The following is an 18,226-nucleotide window of genomic DNA, read 5'->3' as shown; positions in this document are numbered from 1 at the left end:
AGCCAGGTCATGGAAGCAACCTAAATGCCCATTGACAGATGAATGGATAAAGAAGATGTGGTACATGTATACAACGGAATATTACTCAGCCATAAAAAGGAACGAAATTGGGTCATTTGTAGAGACGTGGATGGATCTAGAGACTGTCATACAGAGTGAAGTAAGTCAGAAAGAGAAAAACAAATATCGTATATTAACACATATATGTGGAACCTAGAAAAATGGTACAGATGAACCAGTTTGCAGGGCAGAAACAGAGACACAGATGTAGAGAAGGAACGTATGGACACCAAGGGGGAAAGTGGCGGGTGTGTGTGTGTGTGTGATGAATTGGGAGATTGGGATTGACATGTATACACTAATATGTATAAAATGGATAACTAATAAGAACCTGCTGTATAAAAAAAAAAAAGAATAGATGAATTTGCAGCAATGGAAAGAGTAGGAGCAAAGTCAGAAAGAAAAGCAAGAGTGCAACAATTGTTAAAATGATATTCCAGTAAATGTTATCTAAGCCAGTGCTGCCATGAAGGAGGGCAGGCAGAGATAGACGAGATAAACTTCATGCTTGGTTAATTTGCCTGTAAGGATGTGAAAACTGTATTAGACCTTTTTCCTTTGTGGGGAAGGAAACAGATTCTTCCTGGAGTTTTATTCAGAAGACAGTCTGATTCTTGCCACCAGGAATGGACTGGGTTTGGGATTGACAGCTAAAGTAATGCTGGGAACTTCCGTGGTGGTGCAGTGGTTAAGAATCCGCCTGCCAATGCAGGGGACACAGGTTCGAGCCCTGGTCCAGGAGGATCCCACATGCCTCGGTGAAACTAAGCCTGTGCATCACAACTACTGAGCCTGCGCTCTAGAGCCCGCGAGCCACAACTACTGAAGCCCGTGGGCCTAGAGCCTGTGCTCTGCAACAAGAGAAGCCACCACACTGAGAAGCCCGCGCACTGCAACGAAGAGTAGCCCCCCCCTCACCGCAACTAGAGAAACATGCGCAGCAGTGAAGACCCAATGCAGCCAAAACAAATAAATAAATAAAAATTTAATATCTACTTCTAGATACAAGACATAACATACTATACGAACTGATACCTATTGACTACAGATTACTGATGCTCACACATCCTTCACTGTAGAACAGTCCTCTCTCCCTCTGGATAGACTGTCCTGTACTATTGGGAGTGCACAGAGGAATGGCATAGAAAGCAGAGGCCCTATTCAGACCAGTCACACACATCAGTCCACTTTTTTAAGTTTGTTGTTTTTTTTTGACTGCACGGCATGTGGGATCTTATTTCCCCAACCAGGGATCGAACCTGTGGCGCCTGCATTGGAAGCACGGAGACTTAACTACTGGATCACCAGGGAAGTCCCAGTCCACTTTTTTATCCTATGCATTTTAGTGCTGTAAAATTCCCTCTCCGCACTGCTTGAGCTGTGTCTCATAAATTTTGACATACCTTCCTTTTCATTGTTAGATGGGTTTTTATTTCCTTGTGATTTCTTCTTTGACAAGTAGATTATGTAGACGTGTGTTGCACAGTTTCCCAGTGTTTTGGGAATCTTCCTGTATTCCTTCTATTACTGATTTCTAGTTTCATCCCACTGTGATGGAGAAAACACCTTGTATGTTTTCAATTGAGGATAGTTTCGTGGTTCAGGGAATCGTCTATCTCTGTATGCATTCCATGCCACTTGAAAAGAATGTGCATTCTGCTACTGTTGCATGGAGTGGTCTACAAATGTCAACTAGACCCTGTTGTCTGATGGGCTGTTGAGTTCTTCTATGGTGTTTCTGAATTTCTGCCTAGTTGTTCTCTCAGTTGTCAAGAGAGGGGTTTTGAAGTCTTGAACTATAATTACAGATTTGTCTATTTCTCTTCTTAGTTCTCTCAGTTTCTGCTTCACACATTTTGCAGCTCTGCTGCTCAGTGCATACACACTCAGGATTGCTCTTTTTCTTGGTGGGTTGACCCTTCTATTATTACAAAATGACAATTCCTGTCTCTGATAATTTTCTATCCTCTGAAGTCTACTTTATTTGACGTTTACATAGCCACTCCTGCTTTCTTTTGATGTTTGCATAATATTTTTTCCATTCTTTTACTTTTATCCTGCCTATATCTTTGTATTTGAAGTGAGTTTCTTAGTTGGGTCATGTTTTTTAATCCACTCTGACAATCTCTTTTAACTAGTATACTTAGACCATTGCATTTAATTGAATTAGTGACATATTAGGGCTAAAGTCTGCCATGCTTGTTTGTTTGTTTTTCTGTTTGTTCTCTCTGTTTTATTTTTTCTTTTTCCTATTCCTGCGGGTTACTTGAACATTTTTTTAAATTCCATTTTTATTTATCTATCATTTTTGAGGGCATCTTTTTGTATAGTTTTTTTAGTGCTTACTCTAGGTATTACGTTATACATATACAATTAGTCAACAGGTATTGTCATTTTACCAGTTCAAGTGAAGTATAGAAACCTTACCTTCTTTGCACCTCTTTATCCTTCCCTGATTATAATACAATTTTCTTAAGTACTTCCTCTACATACTTTTAGAAGCATATTCTAAATATATTGTTATAATTGTTCTTCAATCATGACATAATTTAGAAAATTCAAGAGGAGAAGGAAAACGTATTATATTTACTCATATTTTTGCTCTCTCCATGTTCTTTCTTCCTTCCTGATGTTCTAAACTTCCTTCTTCTTTCATCATTTCCTTTCGGTTTAGAGAACTTCCTTTAGCCATACTTTTAGGGAAGGCCTGCTGGTGACAAATCCACTTGATTCCCCTTTCATTTGTGAAGGATATTTTCTCTAATGGAATCCTAGGTTCTTTTTTTTCAGCACTTGAAAAATATTGTACCACTTCCCTTGGACCTCCATGGGCTGATGAGAAATCTGGTGTCATTCTAATTGCTTTTTCCTCTATAGGTATAATGTTGCATTTCTCTGGCTGCTTTCAAGATTTTTCTTGTCTTTCTTCCCCAGAAATTTAATTTCGATGTGTCTTGGCACGGATTTCATGGCAGGGGCGGCCTTGTTACCACTGGACCACAAGTCCTGAGTCTTCTCTAGGCCTCTTCTGACACAACCCCAATGGGGAGGAGGAGGAATGCCTTATTACTGTCAGGGGTGGGAGGAGGCCAGGCTCCCCACATGGTCTCCACTGACATTGGCCTCAGATCATGGGTAAGAGTGAGGCAACAATGTAAAATCAAATTAAAACCACAATGAGATATCACACAAACCAGTTAGAACGGCTATTATTAAAAAGACAGATGATATCAAGTTTGGGTGAGAATAGTGAACAACTGAAACTCTCATACACTGTTGGCAGGAACGTAAAATTTTACAAGCTTCAAAACTAGTGGCTAATGTCTTAAAAAGTTAAACATACACCTACCATATGATCCATCCAATCTATTCCAGGTCCCCAAGAGAAACAAAAGTATAAATCCATACAAAATACTAATTCAGCAATAAAAAGAAGTAAACTACTGATACATGATGCAACATGGGTGAATTGCAAAATAATGATGTCAAGTACAAAATGATATACACCTTCCCCCAAAAAAGGAGCACAGAGTATGATTCTATTTATACAAAACTCTAGAAATGGAAAACCAACCTTAGTGACAAAAAGGAGATCAGTGGTTGCCTGGGGATGTGGAAGAAGTAAAGAAGGGTAGGAGGGGGGTATTACAAAGAGGCATTCCAGACAGCAGGAAGGAGGGCAAGCATATGAGAAGATGTCCCAGCTGAGTCCATGTATTTTAGGTACCTTCCAGGAAATTGCAAACATTTTCACTACATATCATTGACTCTATGACACTTGTTCATACGTAGGTGCAAAGGAGATGCCACCACTCATAAACAAACAGAAACAGTATCTCTGCCTCAGCACCCTTTCTTGTGTTCCAGCACTCTTATGCATTTATTTTTTTAATATTTTTGCTGATATTTCAATAAAATTTCGAGAGGGAGTAGAGGAAAATGCATATGCTTAATTAACCAGAATTGTAAATTTTCTTTACTCAGAATTTTAGTTTATTATTCATTGGTTGCCATGTATAAATCACTGATAACAATTCTTAACTACACTCACATAATTTAATGTTTAAAGAAACCCAATGGATGAATTATTTTGTAAATACTCATTTCCTAGATGTCCTTTTCTAGTTTTAATATTTTTTAAAATTTTGAAATAATTTTAAACTTACAGAAAAAGTATGTGAACAACACAAAGAACTCCATATACCCTTCACCTAGAGACCCCATTGAAGTTTCGCCAACTTTCCCAAAAATGTCCTTCATAGCAAAAGTATCAACTCTAGAACCATATTTTGCACTTACTTGTCACGTCTCTTCAGTCTGAGACCTCCCTTGACCTTCATGATCTTAACATTTTTTTAAGACTCCAGATAAGCAGAATTTCCCCATCAAGCTTATCAGATATTTTCCCGTTATTCAATTCAAGTCATGCATGATTGGTAGGAATATTACAGACGCGATGCAATGTTGTTTTAAATGCATCCTAACAGGGGGCACAACACTTGAGTAAAGTAGTGTCTGCCAGGTTTCTTCACTACAGAGTGACTTTTTTCCCTTTATAATTAACATCTATTTTGGGGAAAGATACTAGAGATTATGTAACATCTCATTCCTCATCCAACTTTCACCCATTAGTTTTAGCATTGATTAATGTTTCTTGCCCGAATTATTACTAAGATGGTTGCCAAGTAGTGATTTTCTAATGCCATCATCCCTCCCAGTTTTATTACCTGGCATTGTACTTATGATAAGGTAAAGCTTTCTCTTCTCCCTATAAATTGAACACATTCATGTATCCCATGAATGTGTGGACTAAAATATTCCTATTTTATACAGTAAGATAATGTTACTATCATTCTTTATTTTGCTTCTTAAATTGTCCCAGATTTAGTTAATGGGAGCCTCTTCAAGGTGGCTTCTATGTCCTTTGGACATGTTCCTATCATTCTTTGACCACTTCCTTACTTTTTAGCGTAATAAGATGTTCCAGGTTCATCTTGTATTTCCCAGTGCCAAGCCTTGAATTAACCATTTCTCCAAGAATACCTGGTTCCACTTAATGGGGAATATCATTTAGAGCACAAAATCTGGTTGCTACGGTTGACCATGCATTTGATAAGTCCACCTCATAACATATATGCCAAATCAGTTAACACAGATTTAGACTACGTGAGTAGAGGTACTTTGAACTAAACACAGAAGGTTGTAAAGTGATTCCATTCTACTTGGAGTGGGTCAGACCACATTTGGGAAAATGCAGTGAACTTAGTTTGCCACGCCTTCAATAGACAGAGATTTAAAAATTCTATGGAGATTGTATGAAGACTGCATTATTCTGCTTTTTAAAAATTGACGTATAGTTGATTTATAATGTGTTAGTTTCAGGTATACAGCAAAGTGATTCATATATATTTATCAAGATATAATCTTTTTCAGATTATTTTCCATTATGGGTTTTTATAAGATATTAAGTATAGTTCCCTGTGGTATAACTTGTTGTTTATCTATTTTATATATAGTGGTGTGTATCTGTTAATCCCAAACTCCTAATTTATCCCTCCCTCCCCCCCTTTCCCCTTTGGTAACCATAAATTTGTTTTCTACGTCTGTGGGTCTGTTTCTGTTTTGTAAATAAGTTCATTTGTATCAATTTTTAGATTCCACATATAAGTGATATCATATGGTGCAGGATTTCCCACTCTTGTGAGTGTGACTAGGCCCGAACCAAGACATATGGCTGCCCTGAGCACCATTCCAACCCATAATTTTCAAATAATTATTCTATTTAACAAGATGAGAGAAACTGAAAATTGTATACTTCTTTGTATTAAAAATAATGAATTTATTGCAACGTTTCACATCATATAACCTCTTGGGAATTAAGTTAAACTGCTTATAGTATAAACAAAGTAGATGGCTTGATCCTAATAAGCAACAGAATTTCTGATCACCAAGTTCTTTGACTGTTAGGTGCTTAGCCCTAGGCTTTGAGATCAGTCTTATGTTTGCCCCATGCATCTTACCTACGTATGTTGCAAAGATACTCTACTTTGGTGGGAGCCAAACCATTTCACATCTTGCCAGTTAAGTGAGGAGCTATGTGTGAAATCTATATTAAGATTATAGTTCTAACTTATTGTAGCAACATCAAGCATTCCTTATAGACTGATGCCAGACTGCTGACTACTTGCCTGCCCTGAGCAAGCCAATGAGAGCACAAAAAGTATTATATCTTACAAACATTTCAAAGAGTTTGTGGAATCTAAGTCATTATTACCATTTTCACCTTATAGCTTCATACTATTTAATTAAAATATCATTACCCAAGACTCTAATGCAACGATTTCTAGGCATGGTTTTGTAATGCCTCAAAATATCTTCAAACATAGTTAAAGGTAGTATAAATGTACACTTCTAAATCACCTGGAAACGATTAATTTCACTCTAAAGTAGTTTTTGAAACACCATATTGTGTGCAGCACTTTTATAAGCTTCTCAAATGATAAAATGTTAGAAATAAATAAATTAAGTAAGAAATAAACTAAGTAAACTGTACAGGTTTTTAAAAAAATGAGATATAAGTATTCTCAATACAAGTATATGTTACCTTTGCTACTGTTTTAAATAACATTCATGTGCTGTCTCTAAAGTGCCTCACTTCAGTGAGTTTTCTTAAAACAGACCAAGCTAACAAAATCTGTAAAGGGAACATATTGTCAGGTCTTACATATTTTCAAAACTAAAGTAAGCCTATGTCACTAACACCAGTGCCTCAGCACAAAAAAAAAAATCACCACAAAGCCCAGATAATAAAACTTGGCATCACCTATTTCAATTTGTAATTGGTAAATGGAGATTTTAGCTTATGTCACTGTTTCTTATAATGTGGCCCAGGAATTAAATATATGACCATCATTTGTGCTACTTCTTACTAAATTCAGATTCCTAGGCTCCTCTTCTGATCTCTTGAAGCAATTTTTATGAGAACTATTAACCAAAGGCCTGGGAGCTTTGAGGAGAATGATAGATCAATATGTCCATTTTACACTAGTTCCACTGGTTTTCAAGTATGAGGAGACTTTCCAGTTTTGTAAAGGACATGTAATTCTACTCTCTCATGATCAAAACTGTTGCATAAGGACTTGATTTCAGTAGAAGAGAACTTATCCATTTTCTCCCTTTAATTATTTAAAGTGCACATCAACCCTTAAAAATTAACTACTCATCTCTGCAATCCAAGCTAATGGGGATGTATGTAATATGTTACCCCCAAACAATGAATAAAATACAAAACATATACTTTTGTCCTTGTTTGTTTTTTAGTGAGGAGGTCTAATGATTTTATGAGACAATTCTGCCATCCCTTAAGATTCAGCAGTGGAACTAGCTAGTGAGCATTTGAAAAAGTGAGCATTTAAAACCAAGTTGGATTTATTTCCTAATTATGTATATAGGAAGTTTACATACATTCCCAACTCTATTACTGTCACTTGGAGAGAATCTTGGGAATTATAAAAGTCAGCAAATGAGAATAGCATCTATTAAAAACAATTCATTTATTCTCCCTAGGAAAATGTACTTATATTCTAGAGAAGAAACCCTCTAAACGTATTTATTTTATGTTTCTTTTGATACAATTAACACACTGTGCCACAGAGGGTTATTATATTTCTCCTTTAAATACAGTGTATAGTCTCTAATCTTTACACTAACGGCAAAGAAAGGAATTCCAGTAGCTCCAGCAATTCTACTCTGCTTTTGTATATGGACTTCCTTTGCTAACACTTTTTGCAAAAACAAGAATCAAGACATATATTGTAGGACTTTATGACTACACAACAGTGATTTTCAGTTGAAATAATGGTCATATCTCTCAAGACAGTACATGGTTAACTTAAAAGTTGGTCAGAAAAACAAGGGATTTTGCAAATCTTGGTTATGTGAAACCCGTTATGATCACACCCTTGTCCGCTCCCTTTCTGTGCTGGGACATTAATTCGCAGTCTTATTTTCTCTGCAGTTATCATTCTCCTCTCTTCAGTCCTGGAGAAGGTGTTCCAACCTCTGCTATCTCTTCCTCCTGCCGCGTTTCAGCCTTAAGACACCGCGGTCATGTAAACCCCCAAGTATGACCACAACGGTTTTTTTTGGGGGGGGGGGCGGGGATCTCGACCCTCCCACGTCCTCTCGCAGCGGGTCGGTGCCCAGCTGGACGGCTGGACCGGAAAGGAGGGGACCGTGGGCGTCCCTCCCCGCTGGCCTCTGCAGCTGCCCAGCGCCCTGGCAACCGGAGGGACGCTTTGCCGGTGCCTGCTTTCAGTCCCCCGTTCTCGTTTTCTCCTGTTCTCCCGCTTTTCCACTCTCCTACTGTATTTTTGTCATCAATTCTTTGATGGCGAGAGAAAACACCTCAGAGCTGTCTCCTTCCCATAAATACGCGTGTGCTTCTCCCGAACCTTTCTCTGCCCCCTCTCTCCCCCTAACACAGGTAGGGGGGCCGCAAGGCAAAGGATTCTCCTTTCATCCAGAGACCAGTGTCAGCGCCTCAGCTTGACAATTTCATTCCACACGCCCGCACCTCCCGAAGCCTACTTCCTACCAGTTCAGTTTTCTCCCAGGTAACCTTATTCCATCCCATTGCTAAGCACTTCCTCCACCTTTTTCGGGTTCTACTACTGCCCACATTTGGGGGAAAACGCGCAAGACAGTGTGAATTCCAGGAAGAAAGTGAGCGTGTGTAAGCCTGAGTGTGGGCACCCGTCTGTCTCAGCCTGTCCGGGCCCCGTGCATGTGGTTGCAAGGGGCAGGGCAGTCAGACACCTCAAACTTGCCCTGCCAGGATAAGGCTTGTCCCTCCAGAGCTTACCTGTCCGCGCCCAGGTAACCGAAGAAGCGCCCGCGCGGCCGCGTTCCAGGACACCTGGCCCGGACAGAGAGAGAGAACAGGGGCCACAGGGGCGCCCCTCCCGCGCAGCTCTTCGGTCTCCCTCCTTCCCTCCGGGGTGTCCTGAACCCCCCAGAGACAAACGGGACCGCCCGCACCCGCAGCGCCTTACCTCAAACAGGGGACCGATCTTGTTCTTCTCCAGGTAAGCCTGGATCCGGGATTGCTGATGAGAGGCCATGGAGAGACCGATGGGCCGCGGAGAGTGCGGGAGACCGCGCGGCCGTGCGCCTCTGCCCGGGGACACCCCTGCTTTCCCCTGGACCGGGGCCGGGACAGGAGCTCGGGAGCCTGGGCTCCCCCGGCGCGGCGCGGCGAGCTCGGCTCCCGGCGCGGGCGTGGGCTGCAGCCGCTGGAGCCGCGAGCGCGTGGGGCGCCGAGAGCCGGAAGCCGGGGCGCGGCGCCGCCAACTCAGACAACTCGGAGGCGAGGGGAGCTCTCATTCATCGCGCTCTCCTCCTCCCCCAGCCCCACGGCTCTCCGCGGCGCCCGCGCGGGCACCTGGAGCAGAGGTTCCAGGTTCCTTTCTCTCTGGGCTGCAGCGGCGGGAATCAGGGGGCGGGAGGCGAGCCGGGAGGCGCGGCTCTGCCTAGAACGGCGCCAGGGGGCGCCCTCGGGCGGGCCGGGGCTGCGGGGCTCGAACTCGCGGGGAGCGTGCGTGTGCGTGCGTGTCCGCGCCGACGGTGGGTGCCCGCTCTCCCGGGTTAGGGGAACACCCGCCCGGGCTTCTCCCCAGTCTCTGCTCGCCCTGCCCGCTGCTCCCTAGCGACAGCGCCGCTCCGAAAGCCAATGGTGAAGGTGCTTCTTTCAAAGTGCACGTAAATCTGGCGCTTGTTGGCTACTCCTTGGCAGCTACAAAGGCAGTTCGAGAGGGGGTCGTCCCCACCGCCCCTTCTGAGCCTCTCCTCGCACCTCCTGCGCTGCCCCCGCTAGCGCAGGGTCCGAGATGGGGAGCGTTGTGAGAAGGTGCGTGAGCCTGAGGGTCTGCCACGAACATGAAGTTGCCTTCCTTCAGGCGGTCTGGCTTGGCTTGGAGCAAGTCGACGGGCTGAGAATTCAGCTGGAAACTCCCAAGGTGCAGACGCCCAGAGGCTGGGGCAAACCTTTAGCTTTTGACAGGAAGAAGAGATGGAAGCGAGCCAGCCCTCCCTCCCAGTTTGCCTTCCTAATCCTCATATAATCATGTGGATTACAACCCACACATAATTATGGCTATATATCTATAGCTACACCTCAAATACTACGCTAGTGCACTTCACGATAGATGCTTTCCTATAGATGCTTCTTGAGTTCCTCACATTTAGCCAGTAACTTTTATTATGCAGCAGTTTCCGAGGGACGATCTCCAGACAGCAGAGGTTCCTTCACAAGCTCTTTCTTGTGGAAAAACAAAAAACAAAAAAAAACAATCATTGAGGCCTCCAATGACGAGTTCCCTGTCTCCTAACCATGATGTGCTATCAAAATTAAAAGATTTGTATTAGTAAACATGAAAGTTAGAATGAAGGGAGCAGTTATCCTAAAGCAGACTGCAACAGTGTAGATTTCCTTTTCTTTTGCCACTTTCTGGATTTCTGTAATTCATAATATCTTTATTGGTGTCAGTGTTTTTTCTTTTTCTTTTTTTGATAAATTTATTTATCTTGGCTGCATTGGGTCTTCATTGCTGTGCGCAGGCTTTCTCTAGTTGTGGTGAACGGGGGCTACTCTTCGTTGTAGGTTGCAGAGCACGGGCTCTAGGCGCGCACCCTAGAGCACAGGCTCAGTAGTTGTGGCTCACGGGCGTAGTTGCTCCGCGGCATGTGGGATCTTCCCGGGCCAGGGCTCGAACCCGTGTCCCCTGCATTGGCAGGCAGATTCTTAACCACTGCGCCACCAGGGAAGTCCCAGTGTCTTTTTAATCTGTATTTTAAATGAACTACTTAAGTAGAAACATGCACTAGTTAAGAATGGAATATCCCCAAAAGTAGAGTTAATTCTATTTAATAATTCAGATTATTATTCTGCCAGAATACCTAACAGCGTAACCATCACTGATAACCTGAAATAGACATGATTTGGATTGGAAAGATGCCCAAGTTAATACATTTACAATCAGACTCAGGTGATCTGCCCAGGGAGAGCTAAACTGAATAGCAGTGAGGTGCCCAGGGTTCTCACATATTTTCCGTTGTGGATCAAAGGCATACTTACTTATATATTTTTTAATATGTTCAGGAGAAATTAAATATATAGAGTGAATATCAACATTTTTATTTGCTATTAGGTATGGTACACAGCCATCTATGACTCAGCTAAAAAGTCAGGCATTTTTGACACCACACATAGCACTGGAGAATCAGAACAGTACCTTATTCTAAGAGAACTGAGGAAGATGCTTCTTTAAATCAGACTACTAACCTACTTATTAAGCCATCACCACACTCAGAGCACTGCACCTAGGGCCCTGAATGGAAAAGACAAAGCTTTGCTGGCAAAATACTTAAGCAGTAAAGGGAAGATCATGAAGAAATATACATTTATGTATATATGTACATCAAAACACTGGACATCCCCAAATTACATTTTTAAAATTCAGGAAATATTTCAGAAGTTTTTCAAGGCCTACCTTAAATACCATCTCCTCCACAAAGCATTTCTTGGTTCTTTCCATTTATCCCCAAACCTGACTTCATTAGTAAAATAAATATTTATTGCACAGACTCTCCATGGCAGACATGACGTTAGGAGTGAGGATTCAAAGGTGAAGGGCCTTGTCTTTGTTCTCAGGTGTTCAGTCTTTTTGAGGCAATTGGCATATACACGAATAATGACATTATAATGCATGGTGCTAACACAGATAAATAAAACATGCTGTGTGCATACCAAAGGATGAAAAAATGACCTGTGCCCGGATCATCAAGGAACGCTCCATAAAGGAGATTGTGTTTGAGCAAACTGTCAAAGGAAGAGTAAAATTTTAAAGTTTTCCAGATAGCATTGGTGGAGTGAGGATGGGGATAACGTTGCAGGCTTCGGCATTAAAAAAAATAGCATATGCAAAGGCCCAGAGGCACAAAACAGCCTGGTGATTAAAGAAACATAGGGTGCATATGGAGGAAGACTGGCATGTGAGGTTAAAAATGTAAGCAGAGTTCAGCTCACTAAAGGTCTTACTTGCTAAGAAATACAGGCTCTCATCTTCTGGGTGACGAGAAGTGACTAAAGAGCTCTGAGCAGAGGAGTGTTATGGTCAGGTAAAAGTTTTAGAAAGATTGCTTTGGTTACAACATGCATAATAGATTGGAAAAGAATGATACGGGGAGAGCAAAACTAATTTAGGGTACAGAATCCACAAGCAAATCATGAGGGCCAGCCTTTGGACTGGGGATAAAAGGATGGAGAGGATGGGAAATATTCAAGGAACATTTAAAGACTAATTTGTTGATTACCTTTATGTAGGATGAAATTAGAAGAGGCAATCAAAGATGACCCTCTGACTTCTACAATGAAGCTAAAAGATTATAAATTATTTGCCCAAGTCCCCCAGTGAATAATTGATTGGGCCAGGTTTTGATTCAGTATTTTCAAACTCAAGCTGAAGCTACTTCCATTTCTTACCCTGTATCCTGAAAATTAGTCAAGAATTTAGTTTCCAGATATCAGCATCCTTTGGTAGAAAGGGTTATGTCTCATGACCTGGCACATAGTAGGTACTCAATAAATAGCAGTTAAATGAATGAATTAAATTTTAGTAGCTCAATTCAATCCAGCTATGTTCTTTCAGGCTAAACTTTGCCTCTGACATGTGGCATTTATGTTTTGTTTTCTTCCATTTAATTAATTGCATGCATATTTTAGTCTCTCTTTTAAATTGCAAACTCTCTAAAATCATGAACTGTATCTTAATAATTCTCTTGCACTTTATAGCATGCAACATAGTATATTTTCATACAATATGTTTTTCATAAACATATCTTTAATTAATATCCTATTGCTATACATTTTGAGATTTATTTCATTTAGTCTCTTTAAGATCGGCTGACAAGGAACCACTGTCTTTTTTAAAAATTAATTAATTAATTTATTTATTTTTGGCTGTGTTGGGTCTTCGTTGCTGCGCACGTGCTTTCTCTAGTCACGGCGAGCGCGGGGGCTACTCTTCGTTGCGGTGCGCCGCGGGCTTCTCATTGCAGTGGCTTCTCTTGTTGCAGAGCACGGGCTCTAGAGCGCAGGCTCAGCAGTTGTGGCCCACGGGCTTAGTTGCTACACAGAATGTGGGATCTTCCCGGACCAGGGCTCGAACCGGTGTTCCCTGCATTGGCAGGCGGATTCTTAACCACTGCGCCACCAGGGAAGTGGGTAACCACTGTCTTGGACTGAATTTACCAACATTCTTCTGCAAACATAGCATAGTACCTTTATGATCCTTTCCCTTTTTTTTGGCTCAAGCACAGCATGAAAAGGCCATTTGCAGTGAGACTGTCTTGACCTCATTGTACTACAGAAGTGCCTATCAGCATAATTTACAAATATACAGAATCCAATTTATAGAATGTTCTAAAGCCCTTGTCTAACTCCACCTTGCACAGCCCCTGAAACAAATAATTTTTGATGAGAGACAAGAGAACAACGGTGAAGGCCAGTAGACCTAATTAGGAAGTATAAACAATGTAATCCCTTGAAATTAATTAAACACTGAAATAAGAGAACAGATAAGTTCTATACAGGTTCCTTGAATTTAGGCTGCTAGCCTGAAGCATATTTGTCCCCTTCCTGTATCTCTCTCACCTTGCCACTTTCTTTTTTTTCTTTTTTTTTGGCCGTACCACACGGCTTGCAGGATCTTAGTCTCTGACCAGGGATCAAACCCATGCCCCTGGCAGTGAGAGCACCAAGTCCTAACTCCTGAATCGCCAGGGAATTCCCTCACCTTGCCACTTTAAAACAGCCAGAGACTACTATTTTCCCAAAGAACTCAGTGTATCACCCAGGATTTTCATTTTTGTCCTATTAAGTGGAGAGGTGGCATCAGAGACTGAAATAAAGGGGGTTCTGGAAGAGATAAAGCAGACAAGTGGGGACATAGAGAAGTCCTGAATGAGGAACTTCCAAAATGTAATTTGATTTCAAAGTCAGAATTGTCAAAAAATTAATGATAATTATGGTTTAAACCACATAGAACTATTACATAGTGGGATTTCTATATATGGAAACTTTCAAAATACATGTTTCAGGAAAGAATTCAAAAGATGCCTGGGTATACTTTGATGCTAATGCAAGAATATTTATTACCACTTCACATAGTAGAGTACACCTTTAGTTATAAAGACTGATTTCCACATACTGTTAGATCTGTGATTAGCCTGAGGACCAATATCTGTGTTAGCATGTGTGAAGGATCATTTAGGTCTCCCCTGAATTTGATTCTCTCTTTAGTATCTCCTTAGGAAAATGTAGAGTGTTTTCTTGTGTACTCTTAGGTGGTGGTTCAAATCCAGCTGCAATGGGGAGGGGGGGGGACACATTATTTGGGAGTCTACCAGCATTATCATTGAGAACACTGACCTCAGAGTTCTAGCCCAGGATAAAATCTAGGCGTTGCCATTTACTAGCTGTGTGATGTTCAGCAAGTTACTTAACCTCTCTATCCTCAGTATCCTCATGTGTAAACTGAAGATACTACATAGTTCATCAGTTTATTATGAGGATTACACGAGCTAATGCAGGAAGCATGCATATGGGGCCAGGCACAGAGTAAAGATTCAATAAAGGGTAGTGCTGATATTGTCATTATTGTCATCATGTCATCATCATTATCACCACCATCATTATCAAGTCCCTGAGATTTAGACTTGCAAAATTCACATAAGTTGTATTAAACCAATTACCTGAAGAAGTCCTATGTAGAAAGAATGTCTTGCAAATCAAAGCAGTAAGACAGGATATTATAGTCTCTTAATGAAAGGAAATAAGAAAGGTACTTCTAAATTCAAAAAGAGAGCTGTAAGGTGAGTATAGAGTGTAATATAAAATGATCTACTCAATTATATTACTCTACATAAAGAAATTATTTATAAGGGAAGAAAGGTTTCCACAAGAAGCCTGGTAAGAGGAGAGGCAATAGGAACTTTTCGGTGATTATCCATACCTGTCAAGTAGGACAAAAATCTACAGGACCCAGCACGTAAGAGTCACATCCCCTTGTTTTCAGATGAGGAAACTGAGACACACAGAGGGTAAGCAACTTGTCCAAGGTCCCAGCTAGTTAGTTAGTAGCAAAGTCCGTATTTGAACGAGGGTAGTATTTTAAACACCGCTCTACTGCCTCTCAAAGCTCTGACTACCGGTGTCACTTCCTTTGCTTGGAATTTGTTTGTACCAGGAGGTATCTGGGTGACTACTTTGACTTGCCTAGTATGTTTATATGGGGAAGGAGGTAACCTGGGTGGCAGATACCCATGTAATTTTCTGGCCTCATACTAAATGAAAACGTTGGCAAACTGGCTTATATGTGTCTCTTGAGAGTTTGAATAATGCTAATCAGTCACGTTGGGACTGATTCTAACTGAACTGATAACATCGACTCACTGGACCTCCTAAATTGAGAACTCAAATGATACTGCCAGCTTGTGAAATCCTGCATCCAGCCTTCTCAGGTGACATTTCTATCTCTTAAATTTCCACATTTAAATATTAGGTTTTAATATTTAACTTTTAATATATGGTATGTTTATAAGCAATCACCATCTAAAATACTTTATGTCAATAACTTTTTATAACATTTATTTGCATTACATCATGAATCATTTAAAGTAAATCTACAGATATAGAACTGCAGATAGCTTTGATATTAATTACTAATAAACTGTTAACCCCAACATGCTTTTTACTTACAATTTCCAAAATGATACTGTCTTGATTCTTCATCCCAATAAGTGAGAGTCTTTGTTAAGAAAAACAGCTTAAACAATGAAAAATGCTACAGAATACTGTAACATGATACTGAATTTATTGAAAGGGAGGAGAAAATAAGAGCGACTGAACAAACAAAGGATGACTTAGAAAGGAAAACAATTCTACTTGGTGTGCACCCTGGGGAGAGTCAGGCACTCTGCCTAGGACAGGATGTGCTATTGCTCTAATCTAACTATCAAGGAATAAGTAACACGGGACCTACTTCTCAAACACACATCTCTGTAAATGCCAGCTAATGCTCAGAGATAATGCAGCACATCACAACCATCCCAGCACTAAAGGTTAAAGGTACATTTTAGCAGAATTAGTGGAACCACCATTGCCTAGAGGGGATTTAAATTAAAAAAAAAAAAAAAAAAAAGGGATGACAGCTCTCTGCAAAAGCACTCTGGATGCTATGGTACCCAAAGTAGTCAGCAGATTCCCTCCTTCCAAAGCAAATGTTGGTCTATTTTCTATGGCTAATACCCATCCCTCTCCAACCCTCTGATGATTTTGGTCCTGAGAGTCAGAGAGGTTTGTTTTGTGAAGTCTAAGGTTTGTGCGAAGCTTCCACAAACGTCAGAGAATCACACTGAATTATTATATATCTACCATGAAAGATTTCTGATGAGGTCATGAGGAACAGCAGCTAAACTTACTAACTTTACCTGGGAGGATTAGGAAACCAAAAATTAAATGAACGAATGAATGAATGGGTGGACAGATGGAAGAAGAGAGGAAGGAAAGAAACAATGAATTAATTGCTGATAATTCATTAGGTAACCATGAGGCATATTTAATAACCAGGTCCTCAGTCATTTATGTCTAAATCCCCCTTTTCATGCATAATAAAGTTAGTCGATTTTGTTCAGTACACAATTATTCTAAGTATTTATAAAGTATTTAAATATAGTATTTCCATAAGAGACAGCAGTCATTTGCCTTATGGGTTTTCCTCGAGCCTCTGCTCTTCAATTTGCCACGTTTCTTTTTAACTTTTCCTCTTCCTTTTCTTTTTTTTTAAAGGAGGTTGTTCATCTTGCAGCCTGCGCATGAAACATAAGTACACAATTGTCAGTGATCAGTGAAAACCAATTGATTAGAAGTGATGACAAATGTTTTCTTTGACATTTGTTTTCCAACATGTATTTTAAGATCCTTTTGTCTGTAAATGCTCGCCCTTGACAGTCATATCCCTAGGCATATTTTAGTATCAAATCATTGACACTGGGGCTTCCCTGGTGGCGCAGTGGTTGAGAATCTGCCTGCTAATGCAGGGGACACGGGTTCCAGCCCTGGCCTGGGAAGATCCCACATGCCGCGGAGCAACTGGGCCTGTGAGCCACAACTACTGAGCCTGCGCGTCTGGAGCCTGTGCTCCGCAACAAGAGAGGCCACGATAGTGAGAGGCCCGCGCACCGCGATGAGGAGTAGCCCCCGCTCGCCGCAGCTAGAGGAAGCCCTCGCGCAGAAACGAAGACCCAACACAGCCAAAAAAATAAATAAAATAATAAAATAAAATAAACATTATTTTACACTAGGTATAACTGGAAGCCCATGCTTTTAATCACAGCTGCACCATACTGACTAGCGTGAAGAAATAAAAAAAAAATAATTGACACTGAACCCAAGATTTCGTATATTTTAGGATAGTTATTCCTTACTCTCAGCATATACTGACTCATCTGATCTGTTTTGCCAAAAATATTATCCAAAAAACCCTTTTCTCCTTTTCATTTCATTATCTTTAATAAAATGGCATTATGTAAAAACTTGTCTTAAAGCAATGACAGTAAGGCTATTTTGGAATTTAAGCAGGGAACAAAGAAATATGGTCAACCTTTTATATTTCCTAATATTTAATTTCACAATAGTCTACCTCCAGTGAAAAATTAAATTTAGGCACTGACTGGCACCTTACGAAATGAAATATGCAAGACTGAATTTTTCGAATATGTGTCCTGTCTGCTTCTAAGAGAAAATAAATGGTCTCTGTATTTGTTCAGTATTTCACCGGCTAGCTTAAGTGTCCTTTGACATCTTTATTTCCCTTAGAGTGTACCTTTCTCAAAGATAATTAAACGGGCTTTGGGGTCAAACCCGAGATTGAATTATGGGTCAGCTACACACACAGCTCCAACTGTGTGACCACAATCACCCATCATTATCACTGCATTTTACAGATGAACCGAGGCCCAGAGCAGTTCAATAACATACCCTACTAGTTGGTGAGAAAAACAAAATCCAAATCCAAGTCCATCTTATTCCGAAGCATGTGTCCTTTCA

At 40.7% G+C, this 18,226-nt stretch overlaps 1 protein-coding gene across 1 annotated transcript in view; it reads right to left on the bottom strand.

The window, feature by feature from the left end:
- C17H8orf34 (chromosome 17 C8orf34 homolog) overlaps positions 1-9,444 on the bottom strand; it is a 357,552-nt gene extending 348,108 nt beyond the window's left edge. Inside the window, 2 exon segments of the mRNA XM_068525761.1 lie at positions 9,114-9,248; positions 9,250-9,444. Coding sequence (XP_068381862.1) covers positions 9,114-9,248; positions 9,250-9,444 — 330 coding nt within the window.
- Between the last annotated feature and the right edge of the window lie 8,782 nt (positions 9,445-18,226).

Source organism: Eschrichtius robustus, chromosome 17, assembly GCF_028021215.1.
Source record: "Eschrichtius robustus isolate mEscRob2 chromosome 17, mEscRob2.pri, whole genome shotgun sequence".
Lineage (NCBI taxonomy): Eukaryota > Metazoa > Chordata > Mammalia > Artiodactyla > Eschrichtiidae > Eschrichtius > Eschrichtius robustus.
The sequence above is the reverse complement of the archived record's forward strand: the minus strand, read 5'-3'. Positions and strand labels throughout refer to the sequence as shown.